Source organism: Monodelphis domestica, chromosome 7 (genome assembly GCF_027887165.1).
Source record: "Monodelphis domestica isolate mMonDom1 chromosome 7, mMonDom1.pri, whole genome shotgun sequence".
In the NCBI taxonomy this organism is placed as follows: domain Eukaryota; kingdom Metazoa; phylum Chordata; class Mammalia; order Didelphimorphia; family Didelphidae; genus Monodelphis; species Monodelphis domestica.
In genome coordinates, this window is record NC_077233.1 from 237,252,101 (window position 1) to 237,278,119 (window position 26,019).

The 26,019-nt window shown below is 38.3% G+C and overlaps 1 protein-coding gene across 1 annotated transcript in view; it reads right to left on the reverse strand.

Annotated features, from left to right (window-relative positions):
- Positions 1 to 5,698: 5,698 nt before the first annotated feature.
- SUSD1 (sushi domain containing 1) overlaps positions 5,699 to 26,019 on the reverse strand; it is a 376,643-nt gene continuing 356,322 nt past the window's right edge. Inside the window, exon 18 of the mRNA XM_007498165.3 lies at positions 5,699 to 8,415. Coding sequence (XP_007498227.2) covers position 8,415 — 1 coding nt within the window. The 3' untranslated portion in view covers positions 5,699 to 8,414. The remainder of the gene's footprint in view (positions 8,416 to 26,019) is intronic.

Consider the following 26,019-nt stretch of genomic DNA (forward strand, 5'->3'; position numbering starts at 1 on the left):
TTCTGATTTTAGTTATATTGGTTTTGTTTGTACAAAAGCTTTTTAGTTTGATGTAGTCAAAATTATTTATTTTACATTTTGTGATTCTTTCTATATCTTGCTTGGTTTTAAAGCCTTTCCCCTCCCAAAGGTCTGACATGTATACTATTCTGTGTTTACCCAATTTACTTATGGTTTCCTTCTTTATGTTTAAGTCACTCACCCATTTTGAATTTATCTTGGTGTAGGGTGTGAGGTGTTGATCTATTCCTAGTCTCTCCCACACTGTCTTCCAATTTTCCCAGCAGTTTTTATCGAATAGTGGATTTTTGTCCCAAAAGCTGGGATCTTTGGGTTTATCGTATACTGTCTTGCTGAGGTCGTTTTCCCCCAGTCTATTCCACTGATCTTCCTTTCTGTTTCTTAGCCAGTACCAAATTGTTTTGATGACTGCTGCTTTGTAATATAGTTTGAGGTCTGGGACTGCAAGGCCCCCATCATATGTGTTTTTTTTCATTATTTCCCTGGATATCCTTGATCTTTTGTTCTTCCAAATGAACTTTGTTATGGTTTTTTCTAAATCAGTGAAGAAGTATTTTGGTAGTTCAATGGGTATGGCACTAAATAGATAAATAAGTTTGGGTAGGATGTTCATTTTTATTATATTGGCTCGTCCTATCCATGAGCAGTTAATGTTTTTCCAATTGTTCAAGTCTAGTTTTAGTTGTGTGGCGAGTGTTTTGTAGTTGTGTTCATATAGTTCCTGTGTTTGTCTTGGGAGATAGATTCCTAGGTATTTTATTTTGTCTAAGGTGATTTTGAATGGGATTTCTCTTTCTAGTTCTTGCTGCTGAGCTGTGTTGGAGATATATAGAAAAGCTGATGATTTATGTGGGTTTATTTTGTATCCTGCAACTTTGCTAAAGTTGTTGATTATTTCAATTAGCTTTTTGGTTGAATCTCTAGGATTCTTTAAGTAGACCATCATGTCATCCGCAAAGAGTGATAACTTGGTCTCCTCCTTGCCTATTCTGATGCCTTCAATTTCTTTATCTTCTCTAATTGCTACTGCTAGTGTTTCTAGTACAATGTCAAATAGTAGAGGTGATAATGGGCATCCTTGTTTCACTCCTGATCTTATTGGGAATGCATCTAGTTTATCCCCATTGCAGATGATATTAGCTGTTGGTTTTAGATATATACTGTTTATTATTTTTAGGAATGACCCTTCTATTCCTATGCTTTCTAGTGTTTTTAATAGGAATGGGTGTTGTATTTTATCAAAGGCTTTTTCTGCATCTATTGAGATAATCATGTGGTTCTTGCTAGTTCGCTTGTTGATGTGGTCAATTATGTGGATGGTTTTCCTAATGTTGAACCAGCCCTGCATCCCTGGTATGAATCCTACTTGATCATGGTGAATGATCCTTCTGATCACTTGCTGGAGTCTTTTTGCTAGTATCCTATTTAAAATTTTTGCATCTATATTCATTAGGGAGATTGGTCTATAGTTTTCTTTCTCTGTTTTTGACCTGCCTGGTTTTGGAATCAGTACCATGTTTGTGTCGTAAAAGGAGTTTGGTAGAACTCCCTCTTTGCTTATTATGTCAAATAGTTTGTATAGTATTGGGGTTAACTGTTCTCTGAATGTTTGATAGAATTCACAGGTGAATCCATCAGGCCCTGGGGATTTTTTCTTAGGAAGTTCTTTGATGGCTTGATGGATTTCAATTTCTGATATGGGATTATTTAAGAATTCTATTTCCTCTTCTGTTAGTCTAGGCAGTTTGTATTTTTGTATATATTCATCCATTTCTCCTAAATTGGTGTATTTATTGCCATATAATTGGGCAAAGTAATTTCTAATGATTGCCTTAATTTCCTCCTCATTGGAGGTGCTGTCCCCCTTTTCATCTTTAATGCTGTGAATTTGCTTTTCTTCCTTCCTTTTTTTAATTAGATTGACCAGTACTTTGTCTATTTTGTTTGTTTTTTCAAAGTACCAGCTTCTTGTCTTATTTATTAAATCAATAGTTCTATCACTTTCGATTTTATTAATTTCTCCCTTAATTTTTAGGATTTCTAATTTGGTTTTCTGCTGGGGGTTTTTAATTTGATCGCTTTCGAGTTTTTTCAATTGCATTTCCAATTGATTGATCTCTGCTCTCCCTTGTTTGTTAATATGAGCTTTCAGGGATATGAATTTGCCTCTGATTACCGCTTTGGCTGCATCCCAAAAGGTTTGAAAGGATGTTTCGCCATTGTCATTTTCCTTGATGAAATTATTAATTGTTTCTATGATTTCTTCTTTAGCTAAACGGTTTTGGAGTATCATATTGTTTAATTTCCAATTGGTTTTAGATTTGGTTTTCCATGTACCATTACTAATCATTATTTTTATTGCCTTGTGATCTGAGAAGGCTGCATTCATTATTTCTGCTTTTTTGCATTTGTGTGCTATGTTTCTGTGACCTAATGTATGGTCAATTTTTGTGAATGTGCCATGTGGTGCTGAGAAGAAAGTGTATTCCTTTTTATCCCTATTTATTTTTCTCCATATGTCTATTAATTCTAATTTTTCTAAGATTTCATTCACTTCTTTTACCTCTTTCTTATTTATTTTTTGATTTGATTTATCTAAATTTGATAATGGTTGGTTTAAGTCTCCCACTAGTATGGTTTTATTGTCTATTTCTTCCTTCAATTCTCCTAGTTTCTCCATTAGAAATTTGGGTGCTATATTATTTGGTGCATACATATTGATTAATGATATTTCCTCATTGTCTATAGTCCCTTTTAACAAAATATAATTACCTTCCCAATCCCTTTTGATCAGGTCTATTTTTGCATTGGCTTTATCAGATATCATGATTACCACTCCTGCCTTCTTTCTATCAGTTGAAGCCCAGAAGGTCTTACTCCATCCTTTAATTCTGACCTTGTGGGTGTCAACCCGCCTCATGTGTGTTTCTTGAAGACAACATATGGTAGGGTTTTGGATTCTAATCCATTCTGCTATTCGTCTACGTTTTATGGGTGAGTTCATCCCATTCACGTTCAAAGTTATGATTGTCATTTGTGGACTCCCTGGCATTTTGATTGCCTTCCCTAATTCTAACCTTTTCTTCTTCGGCTCTACCTTTTAGTCCAGTGATTTACTTTGAATCAGTCCCCCTTGTCCCCTCCCTTGATGTTTCCCTTTTTAGTCCCTCCCTTTTTGTTCCCTCCCCCTCCCCCCTCTCTTTCCCTCCCTTTTTGTTCTCCCTCTCCCCCTCCCCCCCTTGGTTTTCCCTTCTCCTTACCCTTGTTGGGTAAGATAGAATTCAAGATCCCAATGGATCTGGATGTTTTTCCCTCTCAGAGTTGATTTCCCTGAGATTGAGGTTTAAGTAACCCCCCCCCCCTCTTCCTCTCCTTCTTATAGGAGTTTTCTTCCCCTCCCCTTCCCCTGTGAATCTTTGTGTGAGAACCATTATTCTATTTGGTCTTTCTTTACCCCCTATTTATACATTACATTTTTCCCACATATTAGTATACATAGGTTGATATAAATGTAGTCCTTATAGAAGAGAGTTTGAGTAAAAGAAGATAACATTTTTCCCCTTTCCTTAATATTTACCTTTTCAGGTATTCCTTGCTCTTTGATTTTCGGTATCAAACTTTCCACAGAGCTCTGGTCTTTTCTTTGCAAAAAGTTGGAAGTCTTCTATTTTGTTGAATGCCCATACTTTCCCTTGGAAGTATATAGTCAGTTTTGCTGGGTAGCTGATTCTTGGTTGGAGACCCAGCTCTCTTGCCTTTCTGAAGATCATGTTCCATGCCTTACGATCATTCAGCGTAGAACTTGCAAGGTCTTGTGTGACCCTGATTGGCATTCCTTTATATCTAAATTGTCTTTTTCTGGCTTCCTGTAGGATTTTTTCTTTTGTTTGATAGCTTTGGAATTTGGCAATTACATTCCTGGGAGTTGTCTTTTGGGGGTTTAGTGTAGAAGGTGTTCTGTGAGCTCTGTCAGTGGCTGTATTGCCCCCTTGTTCTAGAATCTCTGGGCAATTTTCTTTGATTATATCTTGTATCACCATGTCCAGTTTGGTGTTTATTTCTGGCTTTTCTGGGAGTCCAATTATTCTTAAATTTTCTCTTCTCCCCCTGTTTTCCAGATCTATCACCTTGTCGGTGAGATATTTTATGTTCTCTTCTAATTTCTTGGTGTTTTGGCTTTGCTTTATTAGTTCTTGCTTTAAAGCCTGGTTTTCTTTTACAGTTTGGTCAAACTGGTTTTGTAGATGCGTGAATTTCTTTTGCATCATTTCCCACTTTTCCTCCCAGAGGGCTTCCATCTTTTTGGTCCTTTCTGATTCAAATTCTTCATGGGTTTGTGGAGAGTTTCTATTTCCTTTGGAGGATTTTGGAGAATTTTCTTGTATATCTTCTTCTATCTGCTCTGTATTTTGTATTTTGGCTCCATAGAATGTGTCCAGAGTCGCCCCTTTCTTCTTATTTTTCTTGGTATTTTGGGGCTTCTGTGCTTCTGTGGAGTTTGTCATCTCTGAATGTGGAGGATTAGCTTTTCTTATCTCTGGTGATCCGAGGCTTTAGTCCTGGGCAGATGTTGGTTCTAAGAGCTTTCCCTGGGTTAAACTGAATGTGCCTCACTGGAACTGGAATGGAAGGGTCAGACCACGAGGCCTTACTCTCCCCCTGGCTCGATTTCCGGAAGTTGCCTTCAGAATCCCTGGCCGTGAGGCTGTTTCGTCGGCCTGCGGGGGGATGGGCTGCCGCTTCCCCAAGCTCCGAGAGCACAGACTTTCACTGAGGCTTGGATAGCAGGATCCAGCCCGTGAGGCTGTCTTGCCCGCCCTGAGGGTTGCTGTTGTTTTGACCAGCTCTCTGCAGTGGAGGCCCCAGGCAGTAACTTTCACCCGGACTGGGACTTGGGTAGAAGACCCTGAGGGTTGTTGTTCCTCAGACCCTGCTCTCTGAGCCCTGCGCGGCTGCCGCTTCCGGGAGCCTTGGACTCTGCGCTCCTACCCCTGAGGTCCGAGGGATCTCGGGTTCTGGCTTTTAAGGGGAGCCGTACCTTTTGAACCGGGTCCAGGTCCAGGAGGAGGGTTCCCAGGGTCTGTGCTGTTGATCGTTTTGAATTTCGGCGCCTTAGGAGCTTCTAGTTTGAGATCGGTCAGGAAGGGTTTTCCGGAGATCTGAACTTCAGCTTTCTCTAAGCCGCCATCTTAACCGGAAGTCCTGACTTTGTTCTTTACAAATTTATATTATCTAATCTCAACTGGACCCTCAGTACAGCAAGGCAGTCTTTTTACTACTTCCTATCTGATTCTTAGGGTAGCTAAGTGGTGCAGTAGACAGAGTGTGGGGGCTAATGTCAGGAAGATTCCTCTTTCCAAGTTCAAAGCTGGCCTCAGATACTAGCTGTATGACCCTGGACAAATCACTTAACCATCTTTGCCTCACTTTTCTCATATGTAAATTGAGCTCGCCTTAAGCTTCTCTCCACATTTATCTGTTTTGTCTTCCACACATCTGCTAAAGTAATTTTTCCCCTAAATTACAAATCTGACAATGTCACTCCCTCCCCAGTATCAAATATAATCTCTGTTCATCATTTGAAGCCTTTTTATAATCTTGTTTCAACATTCCTTTCACAGCCTTCTTAAATACATGTCTTTCTATACCTGGAGCCAAATACAGTGCTTTCCATATAATGGGTACTTTAAAAAATAATATTTTATTTTCTCCAATACATGTAAAATTTTTTTGACATTTATTTAAAAATTTTTGAGTTCCAAATTTTCTCCCTTCTTTTGACCTTTTCTCCATCCCTTACTCTCTGACCTCCCCCCTCCCTGAAGCAGCAAACAATCTGATATAGATTTTACATGCATAATCATATAAAACATTTTTCTGTATCAGTCATTTTATGGAAGAGGTCTCAGATAAAAAAGAATAAAGAAAATGAAATATATTATGCTTCAATCTGCAGTCATACTCCAGTTCTTTCTCAGAAGGCAGATGACATTTTTCAGCATCAGTCTGGAATTGTCTTAGATTGCTGTATTGCTGAGAATAACCAGGTCATTCACAATTCACCAAAAAATATTACTGTTACCATGTGCAGTGTTCTTCTGAATCTGCTTACTTCACTTTGGATCAGTTCATGTAATTCTTTTCAGATTTTTCTGACATGATCCCGTTGGTCATTTCTTATAACACAATAATAGTAATCCATAACCCTCACATACCACAACTTGTTCAGCCATTCCCCAATTGACAGACAATCTCTCAAACATAATGGATACTCAGTAAATGCTTTTTGATTGTATGACCAATTGATGAACTGGGTAGGGTAGAAACGTGGGAACTCACTTGGTAGAGCCTTAGACAGAAAGAATGCTCATTCTCTACATGGTTTCTATTTTAAATAATTATTTTTGCTAATCAGGTGCTAAGTTAATTTCCTTTAAATTGTGGCATCATGGTACTAAGCTCTACCATCCTGTTCTAGTAATGACTATAAAAATATTTTATATAGGACTTTATTGTAATTTCTCTCCTTTAATACTTATAAGAACCTTCCAAATTAGATAGTTCCAAGTATTGTTAGTCCAACTTAAAAGATGAGGAGACTGAGGCTCAGAAAAGTAAAATGACCTGCCTAAAGTGGCACAGCCCATAAATATCAGAATTTGAATTTGAATTCAGGTTTTCTGCTTCTAACTATTCTTTTCAGTGTTCTTTCCAGGCATGTCTCCAGGGGAAAGTATTGTTTTTTCCTGTTGTTGTTCATTCAAGTTTTAGCATGCATTAACTTTTCATGACCCATTTGAGATTTTATTGACAAAGATACTGGAGTGGTTTGTCATGTCCTTCTTCAGCTCATTTTATAGATGAGGAAACTGAGGCAAACAGGATGAAGTGTTACACAGCTAGTAAGTGAGGACAGATTTGAATTTGGGTCTTCCTCACTCCAGTCCAGCACTCTTATCTGCTACATTTTCAGGCCTCCTAAGAGGCAATTACAGTGCCTCTGTGAGTAAAGAGAATGAGGTTTTAAATATGTCACTCTAGTACATTCAGAAGAGGTCATAGCTTCTCATACCAGTACTATTGGGGAGCTATTCCAACAAAATGGGGCATTTCTGGGCATGATCTCCTGATTAAGGCCACGTGGCATAGTGGACAATGACCTTAGCCCTTATTCTTGATACATAATTTCCTTGTGAATCTCTTAATTCTAAGGCCATTCTCTAAGACTATAAGTTGCAGAGAGAGAGATCTTCCTTGGTAGAGGGAGTTTCATCAAATCAAGAAACATTTATTATGTACCTTCTGTACTCTAGTCATTGTATCAACTCTAAGAATAAAAAAGGGGGCAAAAAACAATCCATGTTCTCAAAGAATTTGCAATCTAATGGGTGAAAGCAAGCAACTGTGCAATCAAGATACCTATCTAGCTAGCTAGGTAGATGATGGATGGACAGATAGACAGACAGATAGATAAATAGATAGATAGGTAGGTAGTAAGTAGATATGTAGATAGGTAGAAGATAGATTGCTAGATAGAGGATGGATGGATAGATGGACAGATGGATGGATAGACAGATAGATAAATAGATGAATGGCTATACTAGATAAGTTGGAATTTTAGCTGAAACCTGCAGGAGATCAGGGAAGCCAGTAGATGAGGAGGAAGCAAATTCCAAGCATGAAAGACAGCCAGCAAAAATGTACAGAGCAGGAAATCAAGAGTTCTGTGTGAGGAACAGCAAGGAGGCCAATGTCCTCAGATTGAAGAGAACATGGAGCAGGGTAAGGTATAAGAAGACTGGAAAGGTAGCATTTTTTTTTCATCCTGAGAGGTAATAAGGAATCACTGGGGTCTATTTAAGTAGAATGGCTGATGTGATCAAACCTTCCTTTTGGGAAGACTGATTTGACAGCTGAGTAGAGGGCAAACTCACCTGAGAGACCTCTGTACCAATGAAATCATTAGTCTTTTCCCTATGCTCATCTCCAGTATTTTCCTCTTCCTTCCAACTTTCTGCCAAGCAGCTAGCCTCACCAATATCATTCGCTGCTCCTTATGACAGCATTTTATAAATGCTCCCCCGTCCCTGCCAAATTGTTAGCAATCAGAATAGGGTTAGACACCCAGCAAACTGGACCAAGTATATCTTTTAATGTCCGCTTACCAAGTATATGCTATTGCTGTCCCCTGATGAGCCAATGGCCCTCTATCTAATTTAAAAGATTGGCTTGTACAGTTTTACTCATTTGTAGAATTATGTCCTTTTCTAATCACCACCCTTCAATGGTAGAGATTCATTTTGGTCATGTCCTATTTGTCATTTTCAGATGCATTTGAGGTAGGTTCTGGGTCATCTTCAGACAAGATTCCTAACCCGATAGCTGGCTGACTTTCTGGAAAAGAAAAAGAGAAACGCACGTTAGCTTAGCTGGCTGGACCAGTGCCCTGCCAAACCCTTCTCAAAGCTGGACTCCTCTGACTCCCAGGAGCTAAGTGAAAGGCATATGGCTGTTCTGAGCCTCTGAAAAATAGCTCGCTGTGTTCAAATTAGACTTTAGCCTTGTGAGACAAAGCTCATGGACAGTTTATATAATCTGTAAACCTAAGGGCTCCTTTTCTTTTCTGGTCTCAAGTAGTCATGCCAATAAAAATAAGCAAGCATTCCCATTTTATAGTATCCTGGGAGGAAGCTATACTTATCTGTGGATGCTTTGGGGGTTTAAAAATGGAGTGTTCCTTGAAAAAAAATAGAAGTGCTTCAGGGGAGATGAAGAAAAGAGATCTGAAATAGCAAGAAGAGGTCCTGGTCTGTGTAGGGAAGATGGTAGAACAACATGATCCAGAGAATAAGGGTCAAGGGTAAGACCATTTGGGGTTTACTAATAATTCACCAACTGGAAGTATTGATTCCTTGGACACTAGCCAGTGAGTCAGGGACATTTCTGGTATCAAGAAACTGGGGAGAGAAGGGGCAATTTGAGTACTGTATGGGCATATAGAGACTCATGTTATAATTGATGAAGAACTGACAAACACAAAGGTAAAACGCAATACAGTGTAGGATTTTCATTAATTTCTAACTGCCTTAAAACAAACAAGAAAAGAGTCAGAACCAAGAACTCTGACCTGCAGCAAAAAAATAAATAAATAAAAAGTGGAATCAGAGATCAGTTTGATAATGGTTGCATGCAAATGTGGGAAGCATGTTTAAAAGCAGAGACATCACCTCATTGACAAAGGTCCATATAGTCAAAGGAATGGCTTTATCCAGTAGAGGTTTATTGTTTTGAAAGTTGGATTCTAAGGAAAGCTGAGTGTTGCTGAATTGATGCTTTTAAATTGTGGTGTTGGAGAAGACTTTTGAGAGTCCCTTGGATGGCAAAGAGATCAACGCAGTCAATTCTTAAACTAATTAATTCAGGCTATTTGCTTTAAGGTTAAATACCAAAGCTGAAGTTTACTACTTTGATCACATCATGAGAGTGCCTTCCCTTTCAGCTAACCTTTCACTCATTCAGTCACCCTCCCTCCCTCCCTTCCTTCCTTCCTCTCTTTCTCTCTCTGTCTGTCTCTCTCTCTTAAATATCCATCTAGCTGTCTATCTGCTTGTCAAGGCTCACATAGCTAGTGTTGAAGGGGATATCTAACCCAGTCTTTCTGAATCCAAGACCAGCCCTCGACCACAATTTCTATGTCCCATAAAAACACGTGAGCAAATGAGAAATGACAATTACCCCCCCCCAAATTTAAAAATCTATAAAAATATGAAACAATGTTAGAGACTTTAGTAAATGTAGGGTCATGCCCCATAATCAGGCAACCTATTGATGTCCTACATTGAGTACAGAGACCTGGGTTTGAATCCTGCTGCATGCTACCTGTATGACCTTTGGTAGGTCAGTTAGAGAATTATAGGAAGTGGAATGGAAGAAGCATTTGTTGAGCTCTTACTGTATGCAAAGTGAATAGAACAGTAGGACAGTCTCTCAAGTCTCCCTCATGATGCTCTCAATTATCTCAAGATATAGATGTATGTATGTGTATACCTTATGTGCACTCAGATATTTCTATGTTACCTCCCCTGCATGAGAATGTAAGTTTTTTAGGGCAGGAATTTTTTCTTTTGTAACTTTCTTTATATCTTAAGTGTTAGGTTTAGTGACTGGTATATTCGAAGTGCTTAATAAATGCTTATCGAATGTGTGAACTTAAACAACTTCCCTGGGCTTGTTTCCTCATCTGAAAAATAAGGAGGTTAGATTGGATGGCCTCTGAGGTCCCTTCCAACTCCAGCTCTACAATATTAGAATGAATAGGTGGAAGCTGCAAAGAAGAAGTGGTCTTCTTGATAGAAAGAAAACTTCCTGGATTGCCTCAGGAGGAAGGGGTTTTTCCTTATTATTTTATGAGGGGCAAGTTGGTGGCTCAGTGGATAGAGTGCCAAGCCTGGAGATAGGAGGTCTTCAGTTCAAATTTGACCTCCTAGCACTTCCTAGTTATGAGATCCTGACCAAAGTCATTGAATCCCAATAGCGTAGCCCTTTCTGCACTTCTGCTTCGGAACAGATACTCGGTATCCAATCTAAAACAGAAGGTAAGGGGTTTAAAGAAAAAGGGAAGGAGAGTCTTCCTGACCACTCAGCAGTGAGGGTGTAGAAGAAATGTTTAAGGCTTTAGACATGACTTGGATGAGCTGGCCCTGGAAATGCCCTGCAACTAAGCCATTGGGAGATTCTCTAAGCACTCCCTAAGGCAGCTAAACCAAACATTAGGGGGGATCAATATTAATGCAGCATGTGTAAACCCCCCACTGAGGGAAAAAGCACCTGACACCCAGAACACACTGCAGCTGGAGAATTACACAGTAATTGCCATCTAAAGGTGGAAGGGGACTAATGCAAACACATGCTCTCAAGGGCATAGATGGCAGTCTTCCTCCTGAAGACTTTTTTCTCCCCATTTGCCCCCTACCATGAAGAACCGCTTTACTCTCTGGCCTCTTTCTTTTCTCAAGTGATCATTGATTCTTTTTTCCCTTTTTTAAACTCTCACCTTCCATCTTAGAATGAATACTAAGTATTGATCCAAAGCAAACGAGTAGGAAGGGCTAGGCAAAGTGAATGAAGGGACTTGCTCAGGGTCACATAGCTAGGAAGTGCCTGAGGCCAGATTTGAGCCCTGGCACTCTATCCACTGTGCCACTGTGCCTAGCTGCCCTTTAAGAGTTTCATTCATTGTAGTTGGATTCCTATTTCCTAGGGCAGAGCAGCTTCTTCATGCTTGGTGATTAATGGCTGGGAATTTTTCAGTGCTTAGGGCGAAGGGTGACTTTTCTGTTTCCAAGATTTAGGACTCTACTTAAAGTTGCAGGGAAATTTGAAGGAACCCAAGCATCAACCCAGGAGTGTTCCTAGTTCATATGGCACAGAGTACAGGACCTTCAGCTAACCAGATTCTATATTCCATAGTTGCTGGAGATGAATATGATCCATCAACAGAGCCCCACAACAGATGGGGAAACCAGGGATAAAAATCATAGCTTTAAAGCTGAAAAGGACCTCAGAAGCACTCTAGTCTATTCTCCTTGCTTCTCCCTTCACCCCCTCCAAGGCTGGACTCAGGCCCAGAGCAGGAAAGACACTTGCCTAGTTGTATTACACAATTAATAAGTACTTGAGGCAGGCTTAGAACCCACATCTTTCTGATCCAACGTCCAACAAGCAATGGGCTATGTGATGTTAGCTCTTAGGGGCACATCGGGAGCCCGTGTGTTTAGTTGGTAACATTATCACTATCAACTGATATCTTGTTACCAGCCATTCTACAGTTCATTTCAAATAAGAGGAATTGGGCTCAGAATTACCTAGAAACGGGGCTCTTCACGTGAGGACTGTGGAACTTATGTCCATTCTTTACATTTATTTTCCCTCCTTTGATCACTTGTCCTCTGATTTTTCCTTTCTCTGTTCTGTTTCAGATAAGAACTCCTTAGTTTTCTGTGGCTAATGTGGACATTTGCTTTACATGAACATACATATTTGTCACTGGTTTTGTTTTTCTTGTCTTCCCTTTGAGTAGGCAAGGGAGAGGGAAGAATTGGAACTGGTAGGGTTTTGACCCTCTGGCTTCTTTCTTTTCTCAGTTTATAGTTGATTTGTTTTTTCTTTTTTTAAACTCTTACCTTTCATTTTAGAACCAATACTAATATATTCTTGTAGATATAATACTTAATATAAAATATGTTATATATCATATAATATCTTTTCCTTTTATTTATATGTAGTATATCTTTTATATATGTTATAACATAATATATAAATATTACATATCACACATAATGTTCAAATATTTGTAATATATAATAAATATATAATATTTTATAAATATATTATTTATTTACAAATAATATAACATTTATTGATATATTATAAACATACTATTTATATTGTTTTATCATATTATAAACATAATATTTATGTTATATAATATTTACTCATATTGTATAATAAATATAAACATATGCTAAATAGAATATCTATAATATTTATATATTTAAATAAAGAACATGATTCTCTATTTCTTTGCTGTTTGATTCACTTTCACAGAATCTAAATTCTCTTCTCCAAATAGTTGGGAGCCCAATTTCATCTAATAAACATAACAGAAACAGTCAGTAACACAGATTATATTAAACACCTACTAGGTGCCGGGCACCATTAAGCTCTGGGGATACAGAGAAAGAAAAACTATGGTTCCTGTCTTCAAGGAGCTCACAATCTACTCAGGTTTTCTGAAATTCATAGCTAGTATTAATGCTGTTAACTACAATAACCTCTAGATAAAGATTGACATGGCTCATCACACTCCAGATATCAGCTTATCTGTACCCACGCTGTACTCTTGGGAAAGACACTAGCATCACTGTACAGGCAAAGTACCCAAAGCGCCTTCTCTAGAGTCCACAGTTAACTTCCCTACAGGGGAAGAACCAAACCAATTCAATAATTGGGTTAGTCATTGAACAGTCAACCTAGACAACTAAATGAGTATTTCCATTTCAGCTGGGCATGCCGGTATGGCATAGGCAGATGCCATGCTTCTGAATTTCTTCTTCAGTGCACGGGTCAACAGCCTTTCCCACTATTTCTGATAATTAGGACATTAATCGTATGTCTGAAGCTTTCTCCAGCCCAGAGTACAAGCTCTATCTCGAGCCTGGGTTTTTCATGAAACTTTTTGAATGTGTGTGTCCAGAACCCCTTTGACAGTTTGGTGAAGCTCATGGACCACTTCTCAGAAAGATTCTTTTTTTAAAAAAGTCTTTCCTTCTATTTTAGAATCAGTACTAAGTATCCATTCTAGGGCAGAAGAGCAGTAAGGGCTAGGCAATGGGAGGTAAGTGACTTCCCCAGGGTCACATAGCTAGGAAATGTTTGAGACCAAATTTGAATCCAGGTCTTCCCAACTCCAGACCTAGCTCTTTATCCACACACCCACCTAGCTTCCCCAAAGGATGTTTTTAAATGCATAACATAAAATACATAGAACTACAAAGGAAACGGTACTGGAATTCTATCTATCAGCAAGGTAGCAAAATAGATAGAGTGCTGGACCTGGAGTCAGGAAGACTTGACTTCAAATATAGCCTCTGGCATTTCCTTGCTGTGAGACATTGGGCAAGTCACTCTGCCCATGATAGCTTCAGGGCCCTCAATTCTAAAACAGGAATAATAAATAGCACCTACTTCCCTGGGTTGTTGTGATGATCAAATGATGTATTTAGAAAATGCTTGCCACAGTGCCTGGCATATATTTGGTGGTATATAAATGCTAGTCATTATTTCTTGCTATGTGCATTTTTTAACAACCCAGAAAACTGGATAAATCTCTAGAGCAAACGTTCTTAACCTAGGTTTCATGAACTTGTTGATAGATAGCTAATAAGAACAGCTAACATTTTATATTTGGCTTTCTAATGTGCCATGCACTGTGTCCTAAGTCCTTCACAATTATCTCATTTGATCTTTACAACAAGTTTGGGAGGTGGGTGCTATTGTTATCCTCAGGATGACTGGTTAGTGCAATGGATAGAGTGCAAGGCATAGCGTCAGGAAAACCTCAGTTCAAATCCAGCCTCAGATACTTATTAGCTGTGTGATGGTTTGCCTCAGTTTCCTCCTCTGTAAAATGAGCTGGAGAAGGAAATGGAAAAAAGCTCTTTATCAAGAAACAATGACTGAAACAATGGAAACAACATAGCTGAAGAAACTGAAGGACTTGCCTAGGATCACACAGCCAGGATGTGTCTGAGACTGGGTTTGAACACGTCTGTCTGACTCCAAGCTCAGCACTGTGCCACCCAACAATCAACTCCCTCCCGACTAGAAGCAATCAAATAAATTAGAAGACAAGACGTGTCCTGAGCTGGGCTGGGAAGGGAAAACAGTTGTACAATTCTGATAGGAACAAGAAATCTAAAGAAACCCGAGGACTCCATTCTCAGCAGGGCCACAGGACCTTCATCCTCAAAGTTGAGACTATCGATCAATCCTTCCTTAGAAAACAGCTGGCTGGGTGTACTGTCGAACTGACTTGCTATTCTAGAGTAAACTTCCCTCTCCCTTCAACTGCTTCAAGCTCTCTGGACTGGGACACAGAGCAAGCCCCTGACTTCGCCCATTGGTGAAGGAACTTAATTTATTGTTTTCTTGATTGTCCACACTTAAGAAAGTGATGGAGAAAAATGTTAACAATGCAGTTCAAACCTCAAAGTATGTCACACATATATTTGTCTTATCCAGACAGTTGTTAAAGAATATCCCAGACTACCACTGCTCTCATCGTCATCACCTCCCTCATCATTATTCTTGGTGTCGTTTCATGATCTTAGAACCTGAAACCTCAAGTCTCTTCTCTTCAAAGGAAGCACAGATGAAGGTTGGCCAGGATAGTAAGTACTACAGGCACTTTTTCAGGTAGAGATAGAGAGGAAGGCAGACCAAGTTAGACTTGCAGTGGAGACAACAGATCTTGGGCAGCATATTTCATGGAAAAGATGGAACTTCTGAGCTAAAGCTTTGACCTTTGTTACCTATATATCTTTAAGCAAAGCACTTAACCTTTTTTGCCTCAGTCTTCTCATTTGGAAAGGACTGGACTGCATGAACTCTAGTCAAGGAAATACTAGAGCAACCAGTCTAACCAGGTTGCAAAAAACCAATTCTTAAATTATCAGTGTGATCATCTACAGCTTGGAAATGGGCAAAAGCTCCAAGTGAGGCCTCGATTTATTGTTTTGTTGATTGTCTAGCCTTAACAAAGTGATAGGAAAAATGTTAATAACACAGATAAAGTGTAAACGTATATCATTCACTGGCCTCAGACATTTCCCAGCTGTGTGACCCTGGGCAAGTCACTTAGCCCCAATTGCCTAGCTCTTACCACTCTTTTGCCTTGGAACCAATATTTAGTGTTGATTCCAAGTCAGAAAGTAAGGGGTTTTTAAAAAAAGAATTTTGGGGAAAAAAGTATAGCATGCATACATGTTTGTTTGTTTGTTTGTTTTTCTGGAGAACCAGTTAAACTTTTACCAGCTAAAAGACCCTGACCCTAACCTAGGGACAGGGATAGAATTTCAGGCTAAAAGTCAGGAAGACCTGAGTTCAAATCGGACTTCTCTGTAAAATGGGAATAGTAATGGCACCTACCTCCTAGGATTGTTGTGAGGATTAAATGATACAATAATGGCAAAGTGCTTAGCACTGTGCCTGGCACATGGTAATCACTACATAAGTGTTATCTATTATTATCATCGGTGTTACTATTATCATTCTAGGTCTAGATTAGCCATCCTCTGACTTGAAGTTACAGGTCTCTTCAAAGGAAGCAGATATGAAGAATGGCCAGGACATGAAGTACTACCAACACTTTCCCAGTTAGGGATGCCAAAAGGGAATAGCAAGACTAGGTCACAGAATATCTTCATAAAACTTTTGCTAGACAAAACTAAAGACCATTTCCTTATGCAATAAAGGAGTTTCTTATCCTAACTGCCTACTTCCTTCACTTCTCCTATAATTACATGATTCTAAAGCAGATTTCTCGAGGTAAGCCCTCGGTCTGCTTTTATCTCCAAATGACGGTAACACCATAAGAATTCAACACAATTTGAAATACGTGGGTTTCTATTGAAGGTCCACAATCTTCTACAAAGCAAATTGATTTTTCCAGAATTTAATAGCCTTCTCTCTACAGAATTTGACATGAGAAATCAATATATAGAACCTCAGTCTTAAATAATTAACATAGTAGGGAAATAATTAGGAATGAAAGATCATAGATTTAGATTGAAAAGGACTTTAGAGGCTATACATTTTAAATCTGCTCATTTTACAGATGGGGAAATTGAGTCCCAGAAAAATTTAAGTGTCTTTTGTAAGATCATACACTGAGAAAAAGTAGTGATAATAACAATAACAACAATAGCTAGAATATGTTTTGAAGTTCCCAAAGCACTTTAAAAATATTATTTTCTTTGATCCTCACAGGTGCTATTATTAGTCATATTTTACAGTTGAAGAAACTGAGGCAAGAAAAAGTTCAGTGACTTTCCCAGGGTCACAGAGCTTAGTGTCAGAGGTAGGTTTTAAATTCAAGTCTTCTGATATATCCAGCACTCTCTCCATTTCTCTTTTTGTTCTTCAGTCATTTCAGTTGTGCCTGACCCTTCATGAACCCAATTTGGGGATTTCTTGGCAAAGATATTGGAATGGTTTGCTACTTCCCTCTCTAGCTCATTTGACAGATGAGGAAATTAAGGCAAACGGTGAAGTCATTTGTCCAGGGTAACACTGCAACTAAGCCTGTGACTGGATTTGAACTTAGGTCTTCCTGACTTCAGGCTTGGCATTCTCTCCACTAAGCCCCCTAGCTGCCCAGATCCTTATAGCAGATACGACAAAATTGTTGAAAGAATTATACTTAGAGAATAAGGTGATGCCTCTGTAGGAGAGAATTCCTGTGGTTCAGGAATGAGATGTCCTGGGTTGAGGGAAGTATTACAAAACCCTGAAAGGTACTCTCAGTAAGCATATTGTTACTCATATACCACCACCCCAAAGATACCATTGTGCTAACCACCATAGAATTGTGGGTTTCAGAGCTGAAAGAGACCTTAAAAATTAACTTGTCCCATGCCTCATTTTCCTGATGTGACAATATGGTTGAAGTTTAACTTCCTTCCCTTTGTATCCCTTCCCTTTCCTTCAACTACTCACTTAAACTTTGTTTATCTCAGTTTCCTCATCTGTAAAATGGGGCTAATAATAGTACCACTCAAGGATGCTGAGAGTATAAAGTGATGTCTCTAAAGTCCTTCAAAAATCTTAAAACTGCTATACAAACTATTATTGTTGTTCTGCTCCCCCTTCACCTTGTTCCTTCTCTTTCTTTGTTGTTCCAACAGTTTCAGTCATGTCCAATTCTTTGTGGCCTTTTCTTGCCAAAGATACTGGAGTGGATTTCCATTTATTTCTCCAACTCATTTGGCAGATGAGGAAACTGAGGCAAATAGATTAAGTGACTTACCTAGGATCACACAGCTAGTGAGTCTGAGGCCAGATTTGAACTCAGGAAGAGGAATTTTCTTGACTCTAGCCCAGCATTCTATCCCATTATGCCACATTACCACAATCAAGATGGAAAACTCTTTCAGTTATAGACATAGACAAGAAGTAATCACTGCCAATAGCTCTAAGGAAGGTACTCATGTTTGAAAAGAAAAGCAAGGAAAAGATGTCTTATATTTCATTTTCAGAGCTGAGATAGAAAAAGAAAGGTTTGGGGTATGGGAGCAGGGGGCTAGGAGAGACAAGTCTAATGAGACAACTAGTTGGCACAGTCCTTGGGTTTAGTATCAGGAAGAACTGAGCTCAAATGGTGCCTCCCTGGTGCTGTGACCCTTGACAAATAACCTCAGAGTCTCAATTTCCTTATCTGTAACTTTGACCTCACAGAGTTATTTTGGAAGTCAAATGAGACAATAAGAAGAGCTCGTAAACCCTGAAGCTCTCTATAAATGTGTGCTGTTATTAAAAGGACATTTCCATGGCAGAGCGATGTGGCCTTGGTGTCTGTTGTCCCTGTCTGAGTTTGTGATCTTGGTTATCTGTGTCCTTGGGGAAGTTTTGGGTGCTTATCTGCTCTAAGAATCATTACATGAAGTCCTGGGCTCAGAGAACGCTAATGGATTTGGTTAATGGTGACTGGGCAGTGAGGTCACTGACATCAGCATCCTTTGGCCACTTCCTGGGATCTCCTCTGTTCTCTTCTGTGAACCTGTCAAGAGCTTTCAGGATTCTGACAGTCTTGCCCTCATATTCATTCTACTTCTAGACCACACAGCCTCCATCTTCATTTCCTGGATCAGTGTCACAATGTTAGTGGAGGTAGCAAGGACTGGTGAGAGGGGAGACCCCAGTATGGCAGGGGCAGTGGTTCCCAGGAACTGCTGTCAGATTGCTTTGGTAGAGGAGGAAGTAAGAATTTTGGCTAGAAGGAGATTCACAGCTGGCAGACAAAGTAGGGCTGTGAGAGATGAAAGGATTGACACAGAACCAGACTGACTCTTGTGGGAGGACATCATCATTTATTGAGTACCTACTGAGCCTAGTTGTTAGAGAATACACAAAAACTATACAGCATAGCTCTTACTAGCTAAGTGACCCAGGAAAGTCACTTAATTCTGTTTGCCTCAGTTTCCTAATCTGTAAAATGAGCTGGAGAAGGAAATGGTAAATAACTCTAGTATCTTTGCCAAGAAAACCCCAGCATGGGATTATAATATGACTTAAACAACTGAATAACAATTGTTCTTGACTACACAAAGCTTCCGATGGAGTTATTAAAAACTGATGAACAAGGAAACCATATGGGAAAAATAATATACAAGATTCTCAGATTGTAGATTTGGAAGTAGAAGAGACCTTACAGGTCACTGAGTTCACTCTCCTCATCTAACAGATGAAGAAATAGAAGATCATAAAAGTTAGGTGATTTGCCCAGTGTCATAAATGAAAACAAATTTCTGAAGCAGGATTCAAACTCAGGTCTTCCTGACTCCAAGTTTAGTACTTAACCAACATTAGGTGCTTTCTATGTGCAAATATCCCTGCTAGGCATTCCAATTATGTCTTAAAAAAAATTCTTACCTTCCATCTTAGAATCAATGCTGTTCCAAGGCAGAAGAGCAGTAAGGCTAGGCAATGGGGGTTAAATGACTTGCCCAGAGTCACACTACTAAGAAGTTTCTGATGCCAGATTTGAACTCAGGACCTTCCCTCTCTAAGCTTAGCTCTCAATTCACTGAGTCACCTAGCTGCCCCCCTAATTAAGTCTTGATGTGGTAGAGGCATAAATGGTAATAACTGGCTATCTGCTGATGAATATGTAGAAATAAGAAATTAAATATTTGATGTCTCAACTTGGACCTTTTGAAAATTGATCACAGTTTATCCCATAACTCCCCAGTGTAACCTGGATCAGGTTAAAATGCTTTAGAAAATATTTATCAAAATAAATAAAAGCACAACAGAAAACAAATAATGTTAATATGTGGTTTTCTAAGTCAGTATCCAGCCCATGAGGATCCTTATGTATGGTTTAGTGGTCCCATTTCTATTTGAGTTTGATACCACTGGGGGTTCCTACAAAAAGATTCACTAGATTGCTTCAGGAGGAAAATGATAATCTTATTTTAGAAAAATACAGAAAGAAAGTGGTTCAAAGAATAGCAGCCCAGTAAATGGCCAGGCATCATGGGAATTTTGCCAGCCTGCTCAATGAAGGTCATCCAAACCTATCACTTTGTTCCCCTCATCTCCAGTTTTGGCTGCCGTACCCTTCCTTCATGTGGGCTAGTCAGGGAAAGAGAGGGATTCTTGCCACCTCAAAAAGAAATTTGTCTTAAAAGCAAAGCCAGTTGGCACTAGTATTAGAGCAGTTGATCCTTTTAGACTTAAGCGGACACTTAGCCTAAAATCCAGAGTGTAACTGCCAAAATAAACACTTTATAAACAGTTCAGAGGATGCCCCAAAGCTGCAGGTGGTGGTAGGGGAGATCAAGTTACTTAAAAGAGTGAAGCAAGATTGCTCATTAAGGAAGCACTTGAGTACAGTGGAAAGGAAATTGGTTCTAGAATCAGAGGACCGGGTTCAAATCCAGGCAAGCCATTTAACTTGTAAGTTTCAGTTATCTCATCTATAAAATGAGGGGGGTGGATAAGTTGGCTCCTGAGGTGACTTCCAACTATAAATCCATTAGCCTAGGAAGGGAAACTTTGATCCAGGGACAAAGAAGTCAATAAAGAATTTGTAGCATAAAGCATCTCAGCAATCTTTTGATTCAGATATGAATTAAATTACATCTTGCAAAGTTCAACTGTTACCGTGCATACAGATGACAGAGGATGCTTCTGTCTCATCTGAAGACAAAAGACCTATTAAATATATATGATTCTTGCATGCTTGCAACTAGACACCAGAATGATAATGAGAATCCATGTGGCTCCTAAATGTTTTATTTACAAGTTAAATTGTGACATACATAAACCTCCATAGAATGCTTGTAGGAAAAAAAATATGGTTGATAAGAATGAGCTCCCTCTCCTACAAGTCAGATCATAGCTCCAGAGTCAGAAGGATCCTTAGAGGCCATCTGGTACAACCTTCTCATTCTATAATTGAGAAACCTGAAGCCTACCCAGCTGAAGGGGCAGCTGGGTGACAGAGTGGATGGAGCACTGGGTCTGAAGTCAGGAAGACTTCCTGAGTTCAAATCTGACTTCATATACTTACTACTGGGTGACGTTGGCCAAGTCACTTAACCCTGCTTGGTTTAGTTTCCTCATCTGTAAAATGAACTGGAGAAGTAAATGGCAAACCACTCCAATATTTTTGCCAAGAAAACCTCAGATTATTGGAAAATCAGAGACGATTGAATGAAATGACTAAACAATCATAGACAGCTAACATTATTTACCCAATATAACACAGATAGTAAAGGGTAGGGATCTCTGACTACACATCCAGTGATGTTGCCATTGTGCCCAAATCTAACTTGAAAGGAAGAAGGGGCAGGTTTGAAATAAATGCTCTTCTGTTGAATTCCAGAAAGTTGTTGGTTGAACCAGAAGTCAAGGGAAAAAATATTGATGCAAAAGAGAAACTATTTTGAAAACCAGAGAGTTCTTGGAAATGTAAAATAATATGTTTTAAGAGTCAAGACAGACCCCAGGGCAATCCTGCTCAGAGAGAGTATTTCCTCATACCTGGCCTGCTTCCAGTTTCTAGCAGGGTCCTGGGCCAAACTACCTATGTTCTAAGAGGATCTCCAAGTCAAGGATGAAGGAGATAAGTGAAAATAATTACATGGCTAATCTAGCTCACAAAGGAAGAGAGGGTTCAGAACAGTCACATAGCTTTCAGCCATATTCAGCCTTTGGAACTGAAGCAAGACCCATTATTGTGAGCTAAAGAAGCTCACAGCTGTCTATCTTCATAGTATCCAGGCTTATTATTCTGATGATAGCAGCCCAGCTGTCACTTGTCATCAGCCAAGTATCTACTGAGCTTCCACAAGGTGCTTCAAACAAATAAAATCAACATCAAGAGCAATACAAGAGACTTTGCTATTAAATCTGAGGTAAAAATTCCTAATAGAAGAGACTACCATCTACTACTACCCCTTCTGACCATGAAAAATAGCTAGAAAATATTCTGCATTGACCTAGTTAAGAAGAGTTCTGTCTAGAATGAAAATATTTGGATTAGAAATTAATTGGAAACTAAATAATCTAATTCTAAAAAATAAGTGATTCAAAGAACAATCACAGAAACAATAAATAATTTCACTAAGGAGAATAATAACAATGAGACAACATAGCAAAATTTATGGAACACAGCCAAATCAGTACTTAGGGGAAATTTATATCTCTAAATGCCTAAATCAACAAAATAGAGAAAGACTATATCATTAAATTGGACATGCAACTAAGAAATAAACAACTAGAAAAAGGACAAATTAAAAATTCTCATTTAAATATTAAATTGGAAATCCTAAAAATCAAAGGAGAAATTGATAAAAATTGAAAGGAAGAAAACCACTGAAATAATAAACAAAACCAGGAGCTAATTTTGTGGGTAAAAAAATAATAAATGGACAAATCATTGGTAAATTTGACTTTTAAAAAAGAAACTCAAAATACCATTAAAAATTAAAAAGGGTAAATTTACCACCAATGAATATGAAATTAAAGCAATTATCAGCAACTATTTCCCAATTATAAGCCAATAAATCTAACAAGCTAAGTGAAATGGGGGAATATTGATGAAAAATATAAATTGTCAGATTAACAAAAGAAGAAAAAGAACACTTAAATAATTGTATCTTAGAAAAAGAAATTGAACAAACCATAAATGAGCCCCCTAAGAAAAATTCCCCAGGTTCAGATGTATTCACAGGCAACTTTTACCAAACATTTAACGAATAATTTATTACAAAACTATATTAAATATTTGGGAAAAATGTAAAGAGGGAATCCTGCCAAATTTCTTTTATAACACAAATATGATGCTGATGCCTAAAACCAGGAAGAGAAAAAACAGAGGTAAAAAAAAACACTCTAGACCAATTTCCCTATTGATGCAATAAATACTAGCAAAGAGATTAAAGCATCATATCCTAATGAGCAGGTGGAATTTCTATCAGAAATTCAGGCCTGGTTCATTATTAGGAAAACTATCTGCATAATTGACCATAACAATCACAAAACAATAAAACTCATATGAGTATCTCAATAGATACAGAAAGAACTTTTGGCAAAATACAACCCTCATTCCTATTAAGAACACTAAAAGACATAAGAAAAAATGAAGCTTTCCACAAAATGGTAAGTAGTGCCTATCTAAAACCATCAGCAAGCATTCATTATCTTTAATGGGAAAAAGCTAGAAGGTTTCTCAATAAGATCAGTGGTGAAGCAAGGGTCTCCATTACTGTCACTATTACTTGACACTGTTTTAGAAAGGTTAGTTAGAGCAATAAGCAAGAAAAAGAAATTGAAGGAATTAGAATAGGCAATAAAAAAGCAAAATTATTACTCTTTGCAAATGGCATGATAGAATACTTAGAGAACCTATTAAAAAGCTAGTTGAAATAACTTAAGACCCAAAGAACAGCATAGCCTAATCAACCTATAGGCTATATAAATCATCAACCTTTCTACATACAGCTGTCCCTTCCATATCATGGGGGTTAGGAACTTAGTGCCCGCCATCTGGTTCTCCCTTTGTACTACAGAAGACATCTGAACTTTTCCTTCTCTTTCATGGGTGTAAAACTTGGGTTAAGTATTTGTTCATAGGCTATAGATTGGTCAATGTTAAGCTATAGCTACATTATTAACCTTTATTATTAACCTTGTGTGTCATATGTTGGCTGCTGCATTCTTTTCACAAATTGTAACTTTTTACTTGTTTTAATTTTGAAAAAGAAATTATATATATTTATGGCATTAAAAGATAAAACATGTTGGTATTATGTAATACTCTACATATATTTTATGTATTTCTAAGTTTTTAAACTTTTTTGTGTCATCTATTGGCCTTCATGCTGTCTAAAGCTTCCACAAAACTCCAAAAAAAAAGTCCCATTTAATTTCTTATGCCAACCTATGAAACCATGCTGGGGAAAGTCACAATATGGAAGTGATACTTGTACAACAAAGTCCGGCAGCAAGAAATAGGAAGAGAAATTCCATTTAAACTAACTGTAGAGGGGGCAGCTGGATGGCTCAGTGGATGGAGAACCAGGACCAGAGATTGGGGATTCTGGGTTCAAATGTGGCCTCAGACATTTCCCAGCTGTGTGACCCTGGGCAAGTTACTTTACTCCCACTGCTCTTCTGCCTTGGAACCAATACCTCGTATTGATTCTAAGACAGAAAGTAAGGATTTAAAAAAAATAATAAAAAGTTAACTGTAGAAAATAAAAGATACTTGGGAGTCTACTTGCCAAAAACAAACCTAGGAACTATATGAACCCAATTATGAAAGACTTTTCACAAAGAAAAGGTAAATCTAAACATTTGGGGAAAAAAAGATAGATCAAGCTAATATAATAAGAATGATAATGTTACCTAAATTAATTTATTTATTCAATAAGACATATATAACCCAGTGGAATTGCTTGTCAGCTTCAGGAGGGGGGAAGGAAGAGAGGAGGAAGAGAACATGAATCATGTAACCATGGGAAAATATTCTAAAAAAATAAACAAAATAATGTGGAAAATTATTTATTCAATACTGTACCAATAAAACTATCCAAAATTTATTTTATAGAGTTTGAAAAAATACTAGCAAAGTTCATCTGGAAGATGAAACGAGACTATCACACCTACCAGATTGGCTTGTATGACAGAAAAGGAAAATGATCAATATTGGAGAGCATATGAAAAAATAGAGGTGTTAATGCACTGTTGGTGGAGTTGTGAACTTATTCAATTATTTTGGAGAGAAATTTGGAACTATGCCCAAAGAGCTATAGGATTGTATATACCCTTTGACCCAGCAATACCACTATTAGATCCATATTCCAATGAGACCAGAGAAAAAGGACAAATATGTACAAAAAATACTTATAGCAGCTTTTTTTTTGTGGTGGCAAAAGCATTGGAAATTGAGGAAATGTCCATCAAGTGGCAATTGACTGAACAAATTGGGATATCGGAATAGGTATAAAGGAAATGACAAACTACTCCAGTATCTCTTTACTAAGAAGACCCCAAATGGAGTCACGAAGAGTTGGATATGATTGAAACGACCAAACTGGAACACATACACACCACACACGCGTACACACTCACATGCATATATATTATTATATTACATATATAATGTGTATATGTGTATAAGTTGTCTATTCCGATAAAATGTTTCCGTAGCACATAGTAGGTCCTTAATATGCTTGTTGATTGATTAATGATCTGTCTTTGATTCAGCCTACAGAATCACTGAGTATTTATTTCCACATATACTCTCTAGCTCTAACCTCAGTTTAATTAGTCCCTTCCTCCCATTTCTTCTTATATCTTCAGTCATTTCCTAATTTGGACCCCTTTCACAATCTTCTCCATTTTTAGCTATTAGGCTGTAATAATATATTTCCTAGTTAATTCAAGTCAAGAAAGCTGGGGCTGTCTGTTTCTCCACTGTTTCATTTAATTTCCTAAAGCCAAAGTCTTCTTTCTGAAAACCCAACAGCAGAAGTTTCAAACACTCTTCAGACCAGATGGTTAATGAAGCTAGTTATCTTGTGTGAGCCGGTGAATATCAGTGATTCACATGCTATTTTATATCTGCAAACTAATTTCTGTTCATTTATTTATCACCACAGGGAAGAAAGTTAGTCAAATGGTTGTTAACGTAATTACTTTCAATATTTGTCTCTTTACATACAACCCTAGGGGTTGTATCATAGTGGAGCATAGAGGAGAGAGCCCTGGCTCAGGAGTCAGGAAGGTGTTGTTCAGTCCTGTGACCCCACTTTGTGACCCCACTCTTTGTGACCCCACTTGGGATTTTCTTTGGAAAAGATACTGGAGTGGTTTGCCACTTCCTTCTCCAACTTGTTTGACAGATGAGGAAACTGAGACAATCAGGGTCAAATGACTTATCCAGGGTCACACAGCTAGTATCTGGAGTCAGATTTGAACTCTATTTCTTCAGGTCATTTTACAGATGAGGAAACTGAGTTGAAATCCAGCCTCAGACACGTCCTGGTTGTGTGACCCTGGACAAGTTACTTAATCTTGTTTGCTTTGGTTTCCTCATCTGTCAAAGGAGCTGGAGAAGGAAATTACAAACCACACCAGTGGCTTTGCCAAGAAAACCCTTAAAAGAATCACAAAGAGTCAGAGGACACTAATCAACTTAACAACAAA